General features: G+C 34.9%; 1 protein-coding gene across 2 annotated transcripts in view; it reads left to right on the plus strand.

Moving 5' to 3' along the window:
• PPM1D (protein phosphatase, Mg2+/Mn2+ dependent 1D) overlaps positions 1-7,172 on the plus strand; it is a 51,122-nt gene extending 43,950 nt beyond the window's left edge. For both annotated transcript variants that reach the window (XM_007481753.3, XM_001362074.5), the window contains exon 6: positions 6,024-7,172. In XM_007481753.3, the coding sequence (XP_007481815.1) occupies positions 6,024-6,581 (558 nt within the window). In that variant the 3' untranslated portion in view covers positions 6,582-7,172. The remainder of the gene's footprint in view (positions 1-6,023) is intronic.
• Positions 7,173-13,571: the final 6,399 nt, after the last annotated feature.

The raw sequence follows: 13,571 nt of genomic DNA on the forward strand, positions 1-13,571 counted from the left end.
ATAGCTTATTCCAAGTTCAGCTTTGTAATCTTGATAATGTCTCATTAGAAATTATTACATATTTGCTCCCTTCAGTTAAATTATAGGATCATTCTTTTACATCTACCTTGTTGAAGTAATTAAAATGACTAAATGGCTTTTCCTCATCTATGTCTTAAAACAGTCACCACCACCTAAGATAATGCTAAGATATGACTTAATACCCTCTTGAATAAGTCAGAAAACTAAGGTTTATAATAATGTTAATGGGAGGTTCGCTATAGCATAGTGTTTTGACAGTCTGTTCTTAGACTTGATTAATAAAATCTATATTGTGCTCCTTCATACACGGTAATTTCATCCTTAAGAGGTTGGTTTTTTTGGTTTCTTTTTTTTCCCAGATAGAGCTACTTACCACTTCAAATTTTTTTGAAGGGCCTTTGTTGTTAAAGCTTTCTGAAGCTTTTGTCTATTAAACCTTTTTTGAAGGTTCTTTATTTGATTCATTTATAAATACATGATCATTTTGGGGGTATTAATGAATTTACTTTGCCTGCCTAATGTTTTTTTATACAGATTTAATTCAGGAGGTATAATGGGAAACATGTTATGAGAAGAGTACTTCATTAGTCTTAGTACAGATAGCAACTGCCTGTATTCTAGTGCTATATATGAAAAAGATTTTTTTAGAAAGCCCTTTAAAAGAATTTCCCCTAAAATTTACCTTGAGACAAAAAAACTTTAGATAAATTTTAGAGCCCTGGTTTATAAATGTCACAACCCAAATAAAAGTGTGCAAATAGGTCAGTTGGCTTTGCTAAATATTATGCAATCATTGCAGTACAGTCATTGACTGATATCTCGTAGCTTATAAAGGACAAACTTGCTCATGTGAAAAATGTTTTCTTTTTCTGTCTATGAAACTTGAAGCCAAGTCTTCAGAGCCTGGTTCTCAGAAGTAATTCGTTAGATTCTATTGTTTTTTAATTATGAAAGACTCCAATAATTTTTCATTTATTTAGCTAATAGCTGCTATTAAAGTACAGTGATATCTCAATTTATTATGTATCACTCTTAAGGCTTTTAAAATCTTTGGGCAGGGATGACTTATGACCTTAAAGCATTATAAACACTGTAACATTATAATTAGGCTTACTAATAACACTGTCTCATCAAAACATTTCTTTCAGATCAATTATGCTGAGATAGTTCTACTGTCAACCATTCAGATCTAAGACTTGGCCATATTGGCCATATTATAATTCTTAAAATAGAAACATCCATTTGTAGACTGGTATGTCTGCTTTTAAATGGACTAATGTCTAAATATCCATTTGCAAATAGGCATATTTGTTTTCAAATAAATCAGCTTCTGTTTATTGAGCTATAATACATAAAAGTTTTAGATTTGAATGGTTGCTAAAGTAGAGACAGCTTAGCTGATATGAACAAAGTATTTTGATAAGATAATGTTAGTTATTTGTGATCTCAAAGTGTTATGTAAATATAAGTTGCTGTGATGATAGGAAACTGCCCCTTCCCACTTTCCCCTTTCAATCTTAATAGGTTTCTTTTATTAAGACAAAAATTTAGTAGTTATGACTTAGATATAAGGGGTATTTAATGTGGTATGGTTTATAGGGGTCAAATTAGGGATAAAAGATTTGATTCCTATAACAGGGAATGTGACATTAAAATTCCTTTATTGATTTGCTCCCTTAGAATCATTTCCTCCCTTAGAACCATTTCCTGTAACAAAGGTGAAATTTAACCCTCCTTTGTAATGAAGGAAGACTGTTAATCTTTCTTTGTAACAAAAGAAACCTATTGACATGGCATCCTCATTTGACAGATGCAACATTCTGTACCCATTGTACCCAAACACACTATGTAGTGTAGGAAAGTGTGTTTCATTCTCCCTCTTCAGGGACAGAGATTGGTCATTAAAACATGCCTTTTTGATGAAGCTCTGTTTTAGCCCCAATAGTTTATTAAATTATGTAATACTGTATTTTTTTTCTATTGATAGGATGTTCTTGAAAAAGTTTTTAAAGTTTAAAAATGTGCACTTCATGCACCTTATGTCTTATGTGTTTTGTAAATTTAGAAAAAGGGGGTAGGTAATTCAATTAACATAATTTGGGGTGAATCTAAAAAAGCAGTTGACTGTGCTAACAGTTGCAATGTATTCCCACAGAACGCCAATAAAAAGAAAAGGAAAAGGAAAAATGCAAGGAGGAAATGGGGGAAGAGAAGCCATCGCACCCGTAGTGTCAGAATAATAGTCTGTGAATTTAAAAAGAAATGGCACAACAGAAATTATAATAAATTGTGTTAACTCTGAACTTGTCCCATTGTCTGTCTCTTTTGTAAAGGATTCCAAAAAAAATCTAAACTTTAAAAAAATCTATATTAGTCTAGTATTTTTCCTTTGAGGCTTCCCCCTCTTGCCCCATCCCTCCACCCCCCCCCACTCCCTTTGAAAAATTTCATTATGGTAGCTATAAGTAATGTATCCAGCTGCTATCTAGATTTGACTTGGTAGCAGATGTCTTTCTCACTATTAATGCCTTTTTCCTGCCACCTTTAAAAAAAGTTTCTCTACTAAAATCCTTTAAAAATTGGTCAGGTTTTTACAAAACTGAGCTATCCCAACCAGAATAGGGCAATGATGGACTTGATTGAGTACTTGATTCAGTATAGGGAAAAGGATAAATTCCTGTTAAGGGGAAAACAGTTATTCATTGCCCTGTCATCTTTATGATGTCCATGAGGAATGAGAAGTATTCGTAATAATCTGCTTAGTATCACAGCAAATTGAAGATACGCTTCTGAAGTAAGGCATACAGTTATAAAATAAGTGAACCAATGACCCAAGAGGAAAGAAAATGTGTTAAAGCAGTATATTCTAGATAGAACACCAAGATTAGGACAGTGGATTTTTGTGCTCTCTCCCATGACCACATAGGACCTTGAGCCAATTCCTTTGTTTTCTAAAGCATTTTGATGCATAAAAGGTTAAATTGAATTAATTTTAAAAACAGAATTCCTTGTTAAGTTTTCTACCCTTTTCCTATTCCCTCAAAAAGGTAAAATTCTTTCATGGAAGTTTGAGAGACAAGAGTATAGTCTTTTAGATATAGCTGTCAGAATCTGGTTCCTAACTGTGTACTCTGTGCCATTTTTGATTTCTTTGTGCCTGGAGCTGGCAGGATGTCAAGGATCATTCTCCTCTGAAGTCATGATTTCCAATGGATCTCTTGGGCATGTTGTTAAAGAAAGAAAAGATGTGATCATCACATTTTTTTTTCCTTCCTGCAATTTAGAATGATGCTATCTTTTGTAAGTAATATGACTATCAGAAAAGGGAATAAATTAAACTATTTGCTGATCAGAGAGCTCCAGAAAGTATCTATCTTGGACTTGGAGAATAAACGAACACTTAACTTGAATTTAAAACAAGATAATGCTATCAACCTAGATGGAAATGGATCCTTGTATGTCTTAAAAGAAAAACACAAATTGACATGATTTTTGTTGTCATGACTTTTTATTTATTTTGTTAAACATTTCTCAATTATATTTTAATCTAGTTCTGTTCTACTGGAGTTTTGTAGACCACTTGCATTTGATACCTCTGCTCTAAAGAAATTAACTTTGAGATCAGCACAAATCCCCATCTGCCATTAGATTCTGTTCTTGGGAAAGTTACCAGATAACTAATTTATAAAATAATGCTTTGTATATTTTTATTCATGTTTTTCTACTTGTACCTTTATTTCAAGAGATCTTTATTTTTTATTTTTTAGAAGAGATCTTTAAATGGCTTTGTTCATTGACTTGTCAGGATAAATTCAATTAAAAAACAAACCAAGTTTAATTTCTGTCTTAATCAATACTGAGTAACAGTTCTAAGGCAGAAGAGTATAAGGGCTAAGCAATTAGGGTCAAGTGACTTGCCCATGGTCATTCAGGTAAGGAGTATCTGAGGCTGGATTTGATTTGGATCTTGGCTTCAGGGCTGGCTCTATCCACTGAGCCACCTAGCTGCCCCAGTAAATGCAATTTTAGTAGCTTGGGAGTTAAAAAGACTACTCTGATTTAGGCTGGAGTAGGACTATGGGTTATTTCTGGGTTAGGCCCATATGGATCTATTCCACTGTAGAAATGCTTTTGGGTAGAGCTGACTCCTTTAAATCTACAGCTCACTTTCACAGCTCTTTTTTTTTTTTGTTTGTTTGTTTTTAAATAATCTTCAAAACATATTTGGTTCAGTATAAGAGAATTAACTATAAGAGATCATGAGGTCAGTTCTAAGATTTTTCTCTTTCAACAAGTATCCAGAAATTTGTAATTTGTTGAGTTCATCTAACACATGTCCAGAACACTTGTAACTTTCTAATGCCTCATCACTTAGTTTATATAATTTAGATAGTAACAGGTAGATTTTTTGTGAAACTTACTTAGTGAACTAAAGCTGCTTGAAATTCATTAAATATGCAGGAGGCAAAAACCAAAAATCCTTCAAAGTCATGATTTTTTTCCTCATAGATGGTCTTGCTAGCTGATCTCTTAAGTTTTTTTTCAATTCTAAAAGTTTTCCTACTCTTCTTGTGAGTAGCAACCTACAAATTGCCAGCTTTCTTGAGCTCTGTAACCTTCTACTTTAATTTGATACCTATAATATTGATAAGTAAATATATTATCAGAAAATCATTCAATTGTTGACACTAACTCCCTTAAGGCAATTTCATTATCTATAGTAAGGCTTTTTTGAGGGGACTTAAAAAAAAGGTTTTAATTGATGTTTTTGTTTCTTTGCATCATCATAGTTACCCAAAGTATTCCTTCCTCTCTCCCTTTCAGATAACTACCCCATATAACATTATTTTTAAGAGGGGAATCACAGCTGATTGATAACACCAAAAAAGCCCTAAAATGTGCAGTATAACACCTGTACACCTCCCCACCTCCATGAAATGGGATTGGGTTGTATCTTCTCTTATCTCTTTATTTGAGTCTTGATTGTTTTTTATATTTACATTTGAATTTTTTGGTGTGTATATTTGCATTATTGTGGTTATTGTGCATTGTTTTTTAGCTTCACTTACTTCACTCTGCATCATTTCATATACATTTCCATGATCTTTCTGTATTCATTACACACATAATTTCTTAAAAGACACAGTAATATTCCTTTACATTCATGTACCATTCATCTACTTTGTTTCTAGTTCTTTGTTATTACAAAAGTGGTACTATGGATATTTTGGTTATATGTGGGGATATTCTCAGCAATGGCTTCCTTAGGGTATTAAGCCCAATATGGAGTCTCTTGTTCAAAGGGTTTGGACATTTTAGTCACTTTAATTTCATATTGCTTTCCAGTATGGTTGCACCATTTCACTGCTTGACCAACATTGTATTAGTGTGCCTAGCATTTATTTCACAACCCTTAAGGAAAGTTTTAAATTAGAATCGACTCATTGTGGAAGCTTATCAACTTGTTTTCTTGGCATGAATAAGAATAAAAGTTAAATAATTTACTGCTCTTTATTGTTTTGATTTTCTGAAACAGTGACTGAGACCAGGACTAACAGAATAGTTTGCAGGCATGTAGGATTTATATTTGGTCTGTTTAGTTTCTATTTAGTCTTGTTTCTTAAAATAGGTTTCTTTTTAAAGTTTACTATAAAATAGTACAAAATTCCTGTGACCATCTAACATGTGCTTTTAGATAGATTAATAATGCTCTCCTCCCATGAAGACAATCTTTATCAATGAAATGGCTCGTACCCCTAGACATGGAGGACAACTGTACCACAATAAGATTAACATAAGCTTGTCTAAAGAAATGTATACAGGATTTCCAAAGAGGGTCTAGAAAGGCTTGAACATCAGCCATAGCATGTATTTGACAAGTTACATTTGCTTTATGTATCTTTAGTTTCCTTATTGTAATAGCTATAGGATTTTACTGCCACAAACTAGGCATTCATTAGACTACAGCACAAATTTCTTACATAGTTCTCCTTCTTTTTCAGATTTTGGAAGAGGATACGTGGCCACGCCTCAATTCTAAGGACCACATCCCTGCCCTTGTTCGCAGTAATGCCTTCTCAGAGAAGTATTTAGAGCTACCAACTGAGAGAGCACGGAGTAATGTCCAGTCTGTAGCAGTATCTTCAAAGGACCCAGAGGCATTAGAGGAAAACTACCCTAAAGGCCTGACTTTGAGAATACATGACTCTTTGAATAACAGCCTTCCAGTTGGCCTTTCCCCTTCTAATTCAGCAAACCCCAGCATGGACCAAAAAAACCTAAAGAAATCAACTCCTGGCCAAATGAAAGCCCGAGAAGTTGAAAGGACCCCTCCAGCTAACTTTAAAAGGACACTGGAAGAATCTAACTCTGGCCCAGCTATGAAGAAGCCCAGACGAAGTGGCCTAAGCCGGAACAGTGGTTCTCCGTCAGAGGGTCTTTCATCAACCCCTCAACGTAAAAACTCGGTGAAACTTACTATGCGCCGCAGTCTTAGGGGCCAGAAGAAACTTGGAAATCCTTTGTTGCACCAGCATCGGAAAACTATTTGTGTTTGTTGAAGGGTATGCCACCCATCTTAGAACCAGAGAAAGATTTTTTTTCACATTGGTACAAAAGTCAAACATTTAAAAAAGTAGAAAGCCTTTTGTTTCTTGGTATTGAAACAGCTTTATAACTCAGCATTGTACTCACTTGTATTATAATTGTGAATTTTGTAGATGTTAGGGTATAAGTTGCTGTAAAATGTGTATAAATTTGTATTCTTCATACAAGCTTAGTCCTTAGTCTCTTACCCTTGAATAAAGTAATTGTGACCACAGGACTAAATGTCTTTAAAAAAAGAAAAGAAAAATTAATAGATTTTAGAAATCTGTTTAATCTTTTTAAAAAGCTTATTATTGAAACTGAATTTATATAAACTTGTGATGAGAGCTTCAGACTTTTTAACTAAATTATTCAAAAAGACTGGAAAAGTGATGTATTTTCATAGGGACTTATGTTCTACTTAAATAATATCTTAGAGAATCTCTTAAAAATTTATTTTTTGATTTTAGATTTCATAACTGAAAACTGAAACTTAGTGGAAGCAGCTGAGCCATGCAATAGCTTGATGTTAGTTTGTTTATCATAATTAAAATACTATGCAGTAACTCTTCTCATTGTTGAATTTTTCTGACACATAAAATCTTAAGGAGGTGTTTGTGGGGTGGGGTAGGGTGTTTGCCTAGGGAAGGAAATTTCCTTCTTCATTACCCCACATTTTCATTTTTAATGCCATGATTATCAAGTCTTTAAGTAGTTATTTTTTTCTTTTAACTTAAAAGGAGTATGCCATTCTTTAAGTCTTTTCCTAAATAATTGATGCTGCTGCTAACTTTCAGCATACTAATTGGCTATATAGGCAATGAGTGTTCATCTAATAAACCAGTATTCTGTTCTTCGTGCTGTTGCCTATTATATTTTTTCTTAAAAAAAACAAACAACCCTTACCTTCTGTCTTAGAATTAATGCTGTATATTGGTTCCAAGGCAGAAGAGTGGTAAGGACTAGGTAATGGGGGTTAAGTGACTTGCCCGGGGTCACACAGCCAGGAAGTGTTGAGAGGCCAGTTTTGAACCCAGGACCTCCAGTCTCTAGGCCTGGCTCTTAATCTACTGAGCCACTCAGCTTTCCCTTGCTTAAAACATATACTAAAAAACTCAATAAATACTAATATAGTAATAAATACTAACATAATTTCTGAGTTTTAAATATTCCTTAATCCTTAAAAAAGTTACTGAAGATATATTTTTTCTTAATTCTTTAATTGTGTTTAATTTACTTTCAAGGTAGTGTTTGTTACTTAGGAACAGTCTTCCACTTGTAGGTTTGGTAAGGACATCTTTTCAGGGAATGGTGAAAAAAGAGGATTACAGTTTCTAAGTGCAATGTCAGAAGATCTAACATCTGCCCAATGGAATGTTAGAGTTGAAAGACAGCAATCTGCCCACCTATCTATATTTCTCTACCGAGAATGGACTTTGATACAGTAGATATTTTTAATATGTTTCAAATCTGTTTTAGTAGTGCCATGTTTATTCTCAGATTCACAAAGGAACCTAGAAGTTGAACTCAACTTTCTCATTTTAAGGCATGAAGAAACAGGCTTTGAGAGGTGAGAACAATGTCAATTTTAAAAGCCATTTTAAGTGTTTAACCATGATCTATAGATTTAAAGGGTAGTTGGATACAATTTTATATAATTTGAACCAGAGTCTTATTTTAGGAGCAGCTTTTTTAGTCAAAAAACAACAAAGTGATAAAATTAGATCTCTTCTGTGTGTCACCATGGCTGTAGTCATACCCAACCCCTTAAGGGAGAAGTATTTATGCAAAAGCATCCAATTCTTCATCTGAAAGATAAGAAAGATAGTATGCCTGGCAGAATATAAAATATTGTTTATGTGTTGTTATATCAGAATGTTATGATAATAAGAGTTACAATATAGTTTTTATCATATTCGGAAGATTAATTGCTCCATGATGATAATTTTTCTTTTCGGTTTCAATAGTTTCAACTAATCAAAATCAAAATCAAAGGCTAGTTTGGAGCCTCTGACAAAATGGTTCAGTTTTCTCCTGGGCATTTTGGGTACTTCTCAAGATTTTTTATAAAATTAAGTTTGAACTCATAGTTTAGCAATTTCTACTATCTTCTTAAACAGAACTTTGTTTTTTAGAGGTCACAAAGCTTAAGATCAATTTTTTTTTTTCATTAACAAACTGAACTAGAGCAATCTTGTTGGCCTTGCTAAAAATGTACCAGAATTAACTTGCTTTTCCTCCATTAGCTTTTGGGTCTCCTTTTTCATGTCTTCCATTTCCCTTCCCCACTTTTCCTCTGCCTCTCTTAATTGGTTTTTGAACTCTTTATTTGAGATCTTCCAGAATCTGTGTCCAATCCATATTTTTCTTTTGGATTTTCCATGTGTTTGCTTTGCTTTCAATATCCCCTTCTCTGAACCTTGTTCTTTGTCTCCATAAAAAATGTTAAGAGTTAGGTACTTTTTTTGTTTGCTCATTTTTTTTACCTTTTTATAGGTGGTCTCTGTTTTCTGGGAGGTTAGGGTATCCCCTTAAACTTCAATCCTTCCTTGATGCTACCCTTAGCTTATTTTCTGAGTTTCTGCCAGTTTTTTTTCTTAGATACTATGATGGCCTGAGGACTGGCAGCTCTGAGGGCCTCTTCCTACTGCTAATTCAATTAAACCTTGAAATGTTGATAGCTTAAAGACTTGGCTTAGACTTGGGCTTACACTTTTGCTCTCTGAATTTGATCAGGTCAGGGGCTGCTCAAATTCTAGCCCCAGACTGTGTACTTGATACAGTCAGGCACATAGTTGATTTGCCCTGGCCTGGAGCTCCTCCTGGAGCCTCTAACATAAAGATCTGGATCCCTCTCTTGGGTCAGTCAACTACCCCAATCTGGGCCCTGACTGGGACTCCTGGCTTTGCTCTGGGTCCACACCGATTAGCCCTCTTCACCATAGACTGCCCTGGGCTGGGATTCTGGACTTCATCACAGGTTTGAAACCTCAAGGTGTGTGCATTGGCTTAGACCTATATGCCCAGGTAGGCTCTCAAGGTCTGAATGTTGGATTGTTCTTAGGTTCTGAATCTGGAACAGCAGATGTGGGGTGTGGGGTGTGTGTGGCTTGCTCTTCACTCCTTGCTATAGTCTTGCTGATCGTGCTCCCATTTCACCCCAGTGCCACAGATGTTCTCTGCCTACTTTTAATTCTTTCTTTTCTTGAAAGTTGTTTCTTCTTGGTTCTTTCACGTCTGTATTTGTTTTGTCGTGTTATTTTAATACTGGTTGGAGGGTATTCTCATGGTGACCTTAAGCTTTGCTCTAAAACATCTTGGCTCCCTCCTCCCTCCCCCAAATTAACTTGAATAATGATCAACTTAGTCCTACTTTTTGTGGGGGAGAGGGAAAGGGTGAGAATATAAACAAATTTCTCAGGATAACTTTTCACAAGTGTCAAAGAAAAGAAAAAAACCTCATGCTCAATCTGTACTCCGTGTTTAGACATCAGTCTGCCAGAAACATTATATCCATGTCCAAGTTATTTCAAGCTTTGAGAGAATTGTCAGAACTTATATAGTGCCCCATGACCTCTGACATGATTTCCCCAAGATGATTTCAGGTAACATTTATAGGAACCTTGAACAAGAAAAAGATATCTTAAAATATGGTCTGCATTAACATTCCTGAATTAAACAACCATTCCTTTTTGGACTATACCCCACACCACACTCTCTGGAGTTAAATGTGGGTAACTCCTTCCTTTACTGATAGTAACTTTTTGGGATGGAGACTGTCCTGAGATAAGTTATTTACTGAACTCTTTCTAGGCTATAGATGAAGTAAACAAGCCAAAAGTCATTTTTTGTTAAAAGATTTGGCACCTCCCTTAATCCATTTCTCTTAAAAATCTTCATGTCCAAGACATCACCCACCTTGGGGCTTTTCCCAAAGATTTTTAGTCTAGGGCATCAATGGCAAACCTTTTAGAGACTGAGTGCCCAAACTGTAACCCTCACACTGTATGTGAACCCCAACCCACCACACCTTACTCTAGACTGAGGAGGGAGGAAGCTCTCCCATTGGGCTCCTGGCCAAAGCGGTGGGTGAACTGAGAAATGCCCTTAGGTGGGAGTGGAGAGGGGGAAGGGAGCAGCCACCTCCAGCACAGCATGGTTGGCCAACACAGGTCTAGGGTAATAATGTTATTCTTACTAAGTTTTACTAAAAAAGTTTTAAATATGTTCCCATATAGACATGTGTATTGTGTTATTAATGACATACAATGGTATCTACCATTAAGTGTGTAAGATCTAGTTATGTTCATTTGGCAACAGTGAAAAAAATTATGAGTCAAACTAATATTTAATAGTTGGTAAAAGCTTCATGATTTTTTCATTCAAGAAAATTTTGTTGGGGCCAATAAAATATATGTAGATAAAACTATCTCCATTTTACATATGAAGGAAGCTTTGACAGATGGCCCAGGGTGCCACAAATAGTTAAGCATTGGAAGATCTGAAACTTGAATCTATGTCTACTTAAAACTAGTGTTGGTTTCATTATACCATTTTAGTCTAGATAGAATGATTTTTGTACTTGGGAAATATTTATTGACACTAGTCAATCAATCAATATTAAGCAACAACCTACTCTGTGTGTGCCCAGCTCTGTGCTAAGCAATGGATTAAGTCATGTTTTATTTTATCTTGCGGTCACTAAGTCAGTGTAGTTTTTTATTCGTAATTGAAAAGTGGATCAATAGTTATATGTCTTAGGAATGAACATACACAGCTGTTTGTAGCTGGAACTCTGAAAATACTTCTATAGAGTCCAACCTTTAGATTACTTTTGCTTCTTCAAATTGTGACTGGGTATTTGGCATAGGTATTGAGAGAATGAGGTGGAAAGAAAATAGTTAAAAAGGGACATCCTTAAGTTTTCTTTCTAGTTTTACTTAGGTATGGCTTTATGGAAAGATAGTAGGTCTCTGGATTACATAGGAGAAGAAATGGATGAAAACAATAGAAACATGGAATTAAGGTTAGGTTAGGATACTGGTCTTATAGGAGATGAGGGTATTGGAGAAAATATTAAGAGGCTAGGGACTTTTTGTGAATAGACAATGGTGTCATGAAAAAAGGTTGCTCAATTTGGACTGAGGACCTGGGTTCAAATGCTGACTCTAGTATTTATTACCTGTGTGACTCTGGGCAACAAGACTCGTGATACTTGGCATACATTAGATTGCAATAGATAGTCATGTTTGCAGAGGCTAGAAGTCCCAAACATCATTTTTCTTGCTATTTCACAAAGCAGCAAAATAAAAGCAACCCAACATTCCAAAAATTGTGGCAGAAAAATTATGTTGGCTACATTTTAAAATGGAAACTACACATGGGACATATATCTTACTTACCCTGTTTTGAGACTATGGGTGCTCAGTAAATATCATCAGCTGCCAAGTCATTTCAGTGTTGCAGCCCAGTGTTGAGACACTAGTTCAAAAAGGAATTGCTCTCCTAGCTGGGAAACTCATTTTGAGAGGAACATGTGATTTCATGGCCATAGCTCTTTGTTCTTTCAGTTACTTACCCCCACCCCATGCCCCATTATTATATTTAATAGTGACTCATTACTTTTCCTGTGGGAGCTGAAACAAACCTAGAAGAGTATCAAACAAAAACTCCTTTGGGATTCATTGAAGATACAGGAAATTTTTCTCAGAATGTTTTTCTTTTTAAGCATAAAAATGTGGTATATAGAATTATAAAGGAAATTAATTATATTGGAATAGTAATTTACAAAATCTAAATCCCTGTAGATCTAGAATTCTGTTCCGAAAACATAAGCATTATTATAGCAAAAGGCTACTGCAATAGCCCAAGGTAATAAAGGCCTGTACCAGGGTGGTGGCAGCATCCAGATGTAAAACAGACCTGATGCCTCTCTCCATATAACTAGCTTAAGTGGAAGAAGCCTTTTCCCACTCATTCATCATGCATGGTTATCACTAAATGAATCCTTCTGCAAGATTGTTTGCATCATTCTATACATGAATATCTAATTATTCTTAAGCATAAATTTCAAGCTGAAAGAATTCTTGGAAATCATTTAGTTCAACTGCCTTATTTCTAAGGAGACCAAAGACCTAGAGAAGTCATTCAATAAACATGCCCACATCTTCCTAATCTTTAAAAAATTTCTCCTAGATCCTAAAATACCATCAAGCTTATCAACATATCTCTCATCTTTTTCTTAGCTAAAATCCTAAAAAAAAAAAAAAGTCCTCTATTTCATCAATACTATTTCTTACTATTCTTTCCAGCCAAAAAAATGTCCATCTATGCTCAGTTACTCACTTTTTTTCCTCTGGATCTCTTCTCAAAGCATGGCAATTTGGTTTCAAACCTCATCACTTAAGTGAAACTGTGATTTTTGAATGAGTTAATTGCCAATTTAATGGTTTGTTTAAAAATTAAATTGAATTTCCCTCTCCAATTATATGTAAAAACAGTTCCCAACATTTTAAAAAGAATTTTGAGTCTTGAATTCTCTCCCTCCAGCCTTCTCCCTGCCCTCTAAGATGGTAAGCAATCTCATACCGATTTTATATGTACAATCATGCAAAACATTTTCCCATGTTTAATCTCTTTGTGGAAGGAAACTCAAAAAAAAATTCAGGCTCCATCAGTTCTTTCTCTGGAAGTAGATGGCATTTTTAAACACCTGTCCTTTGGGACTGTTTAGGATCTTTGTATTGCTGAGAATATCTTAAGTTATTCACAGTGGTTCATTGTACATTATTCTGTATTTTCCTAGTTCTACTTACTTCCCTCTGCTTCAGAGTGTAAGTTTGTGTAAATCTTTCCAGATTTTTCTGAACCCCTCCTGCTTGTCACTTCTTTGCATCCTAATACATAATAATCCATCACATACATACTATAACTTACTCATCTATTCTCTAATTGTTGGGTATTCC

Source organism: Monodelphis domestica, chromosome 2 (genome assembly GCF_027887165.1).
Source record: "Monodelphis domestica isolate mMonDom1 chromosome 2, mMonDom1.pri, whole genome shotgun sequence".
In the NCBI taxonomy this organism is placed as follows: Eukaryota; Metazoa; Chordata; class Mammalia; order Didelphimorphia; family Didelphidae; genus Monodelphis; species Monodelphis domestica.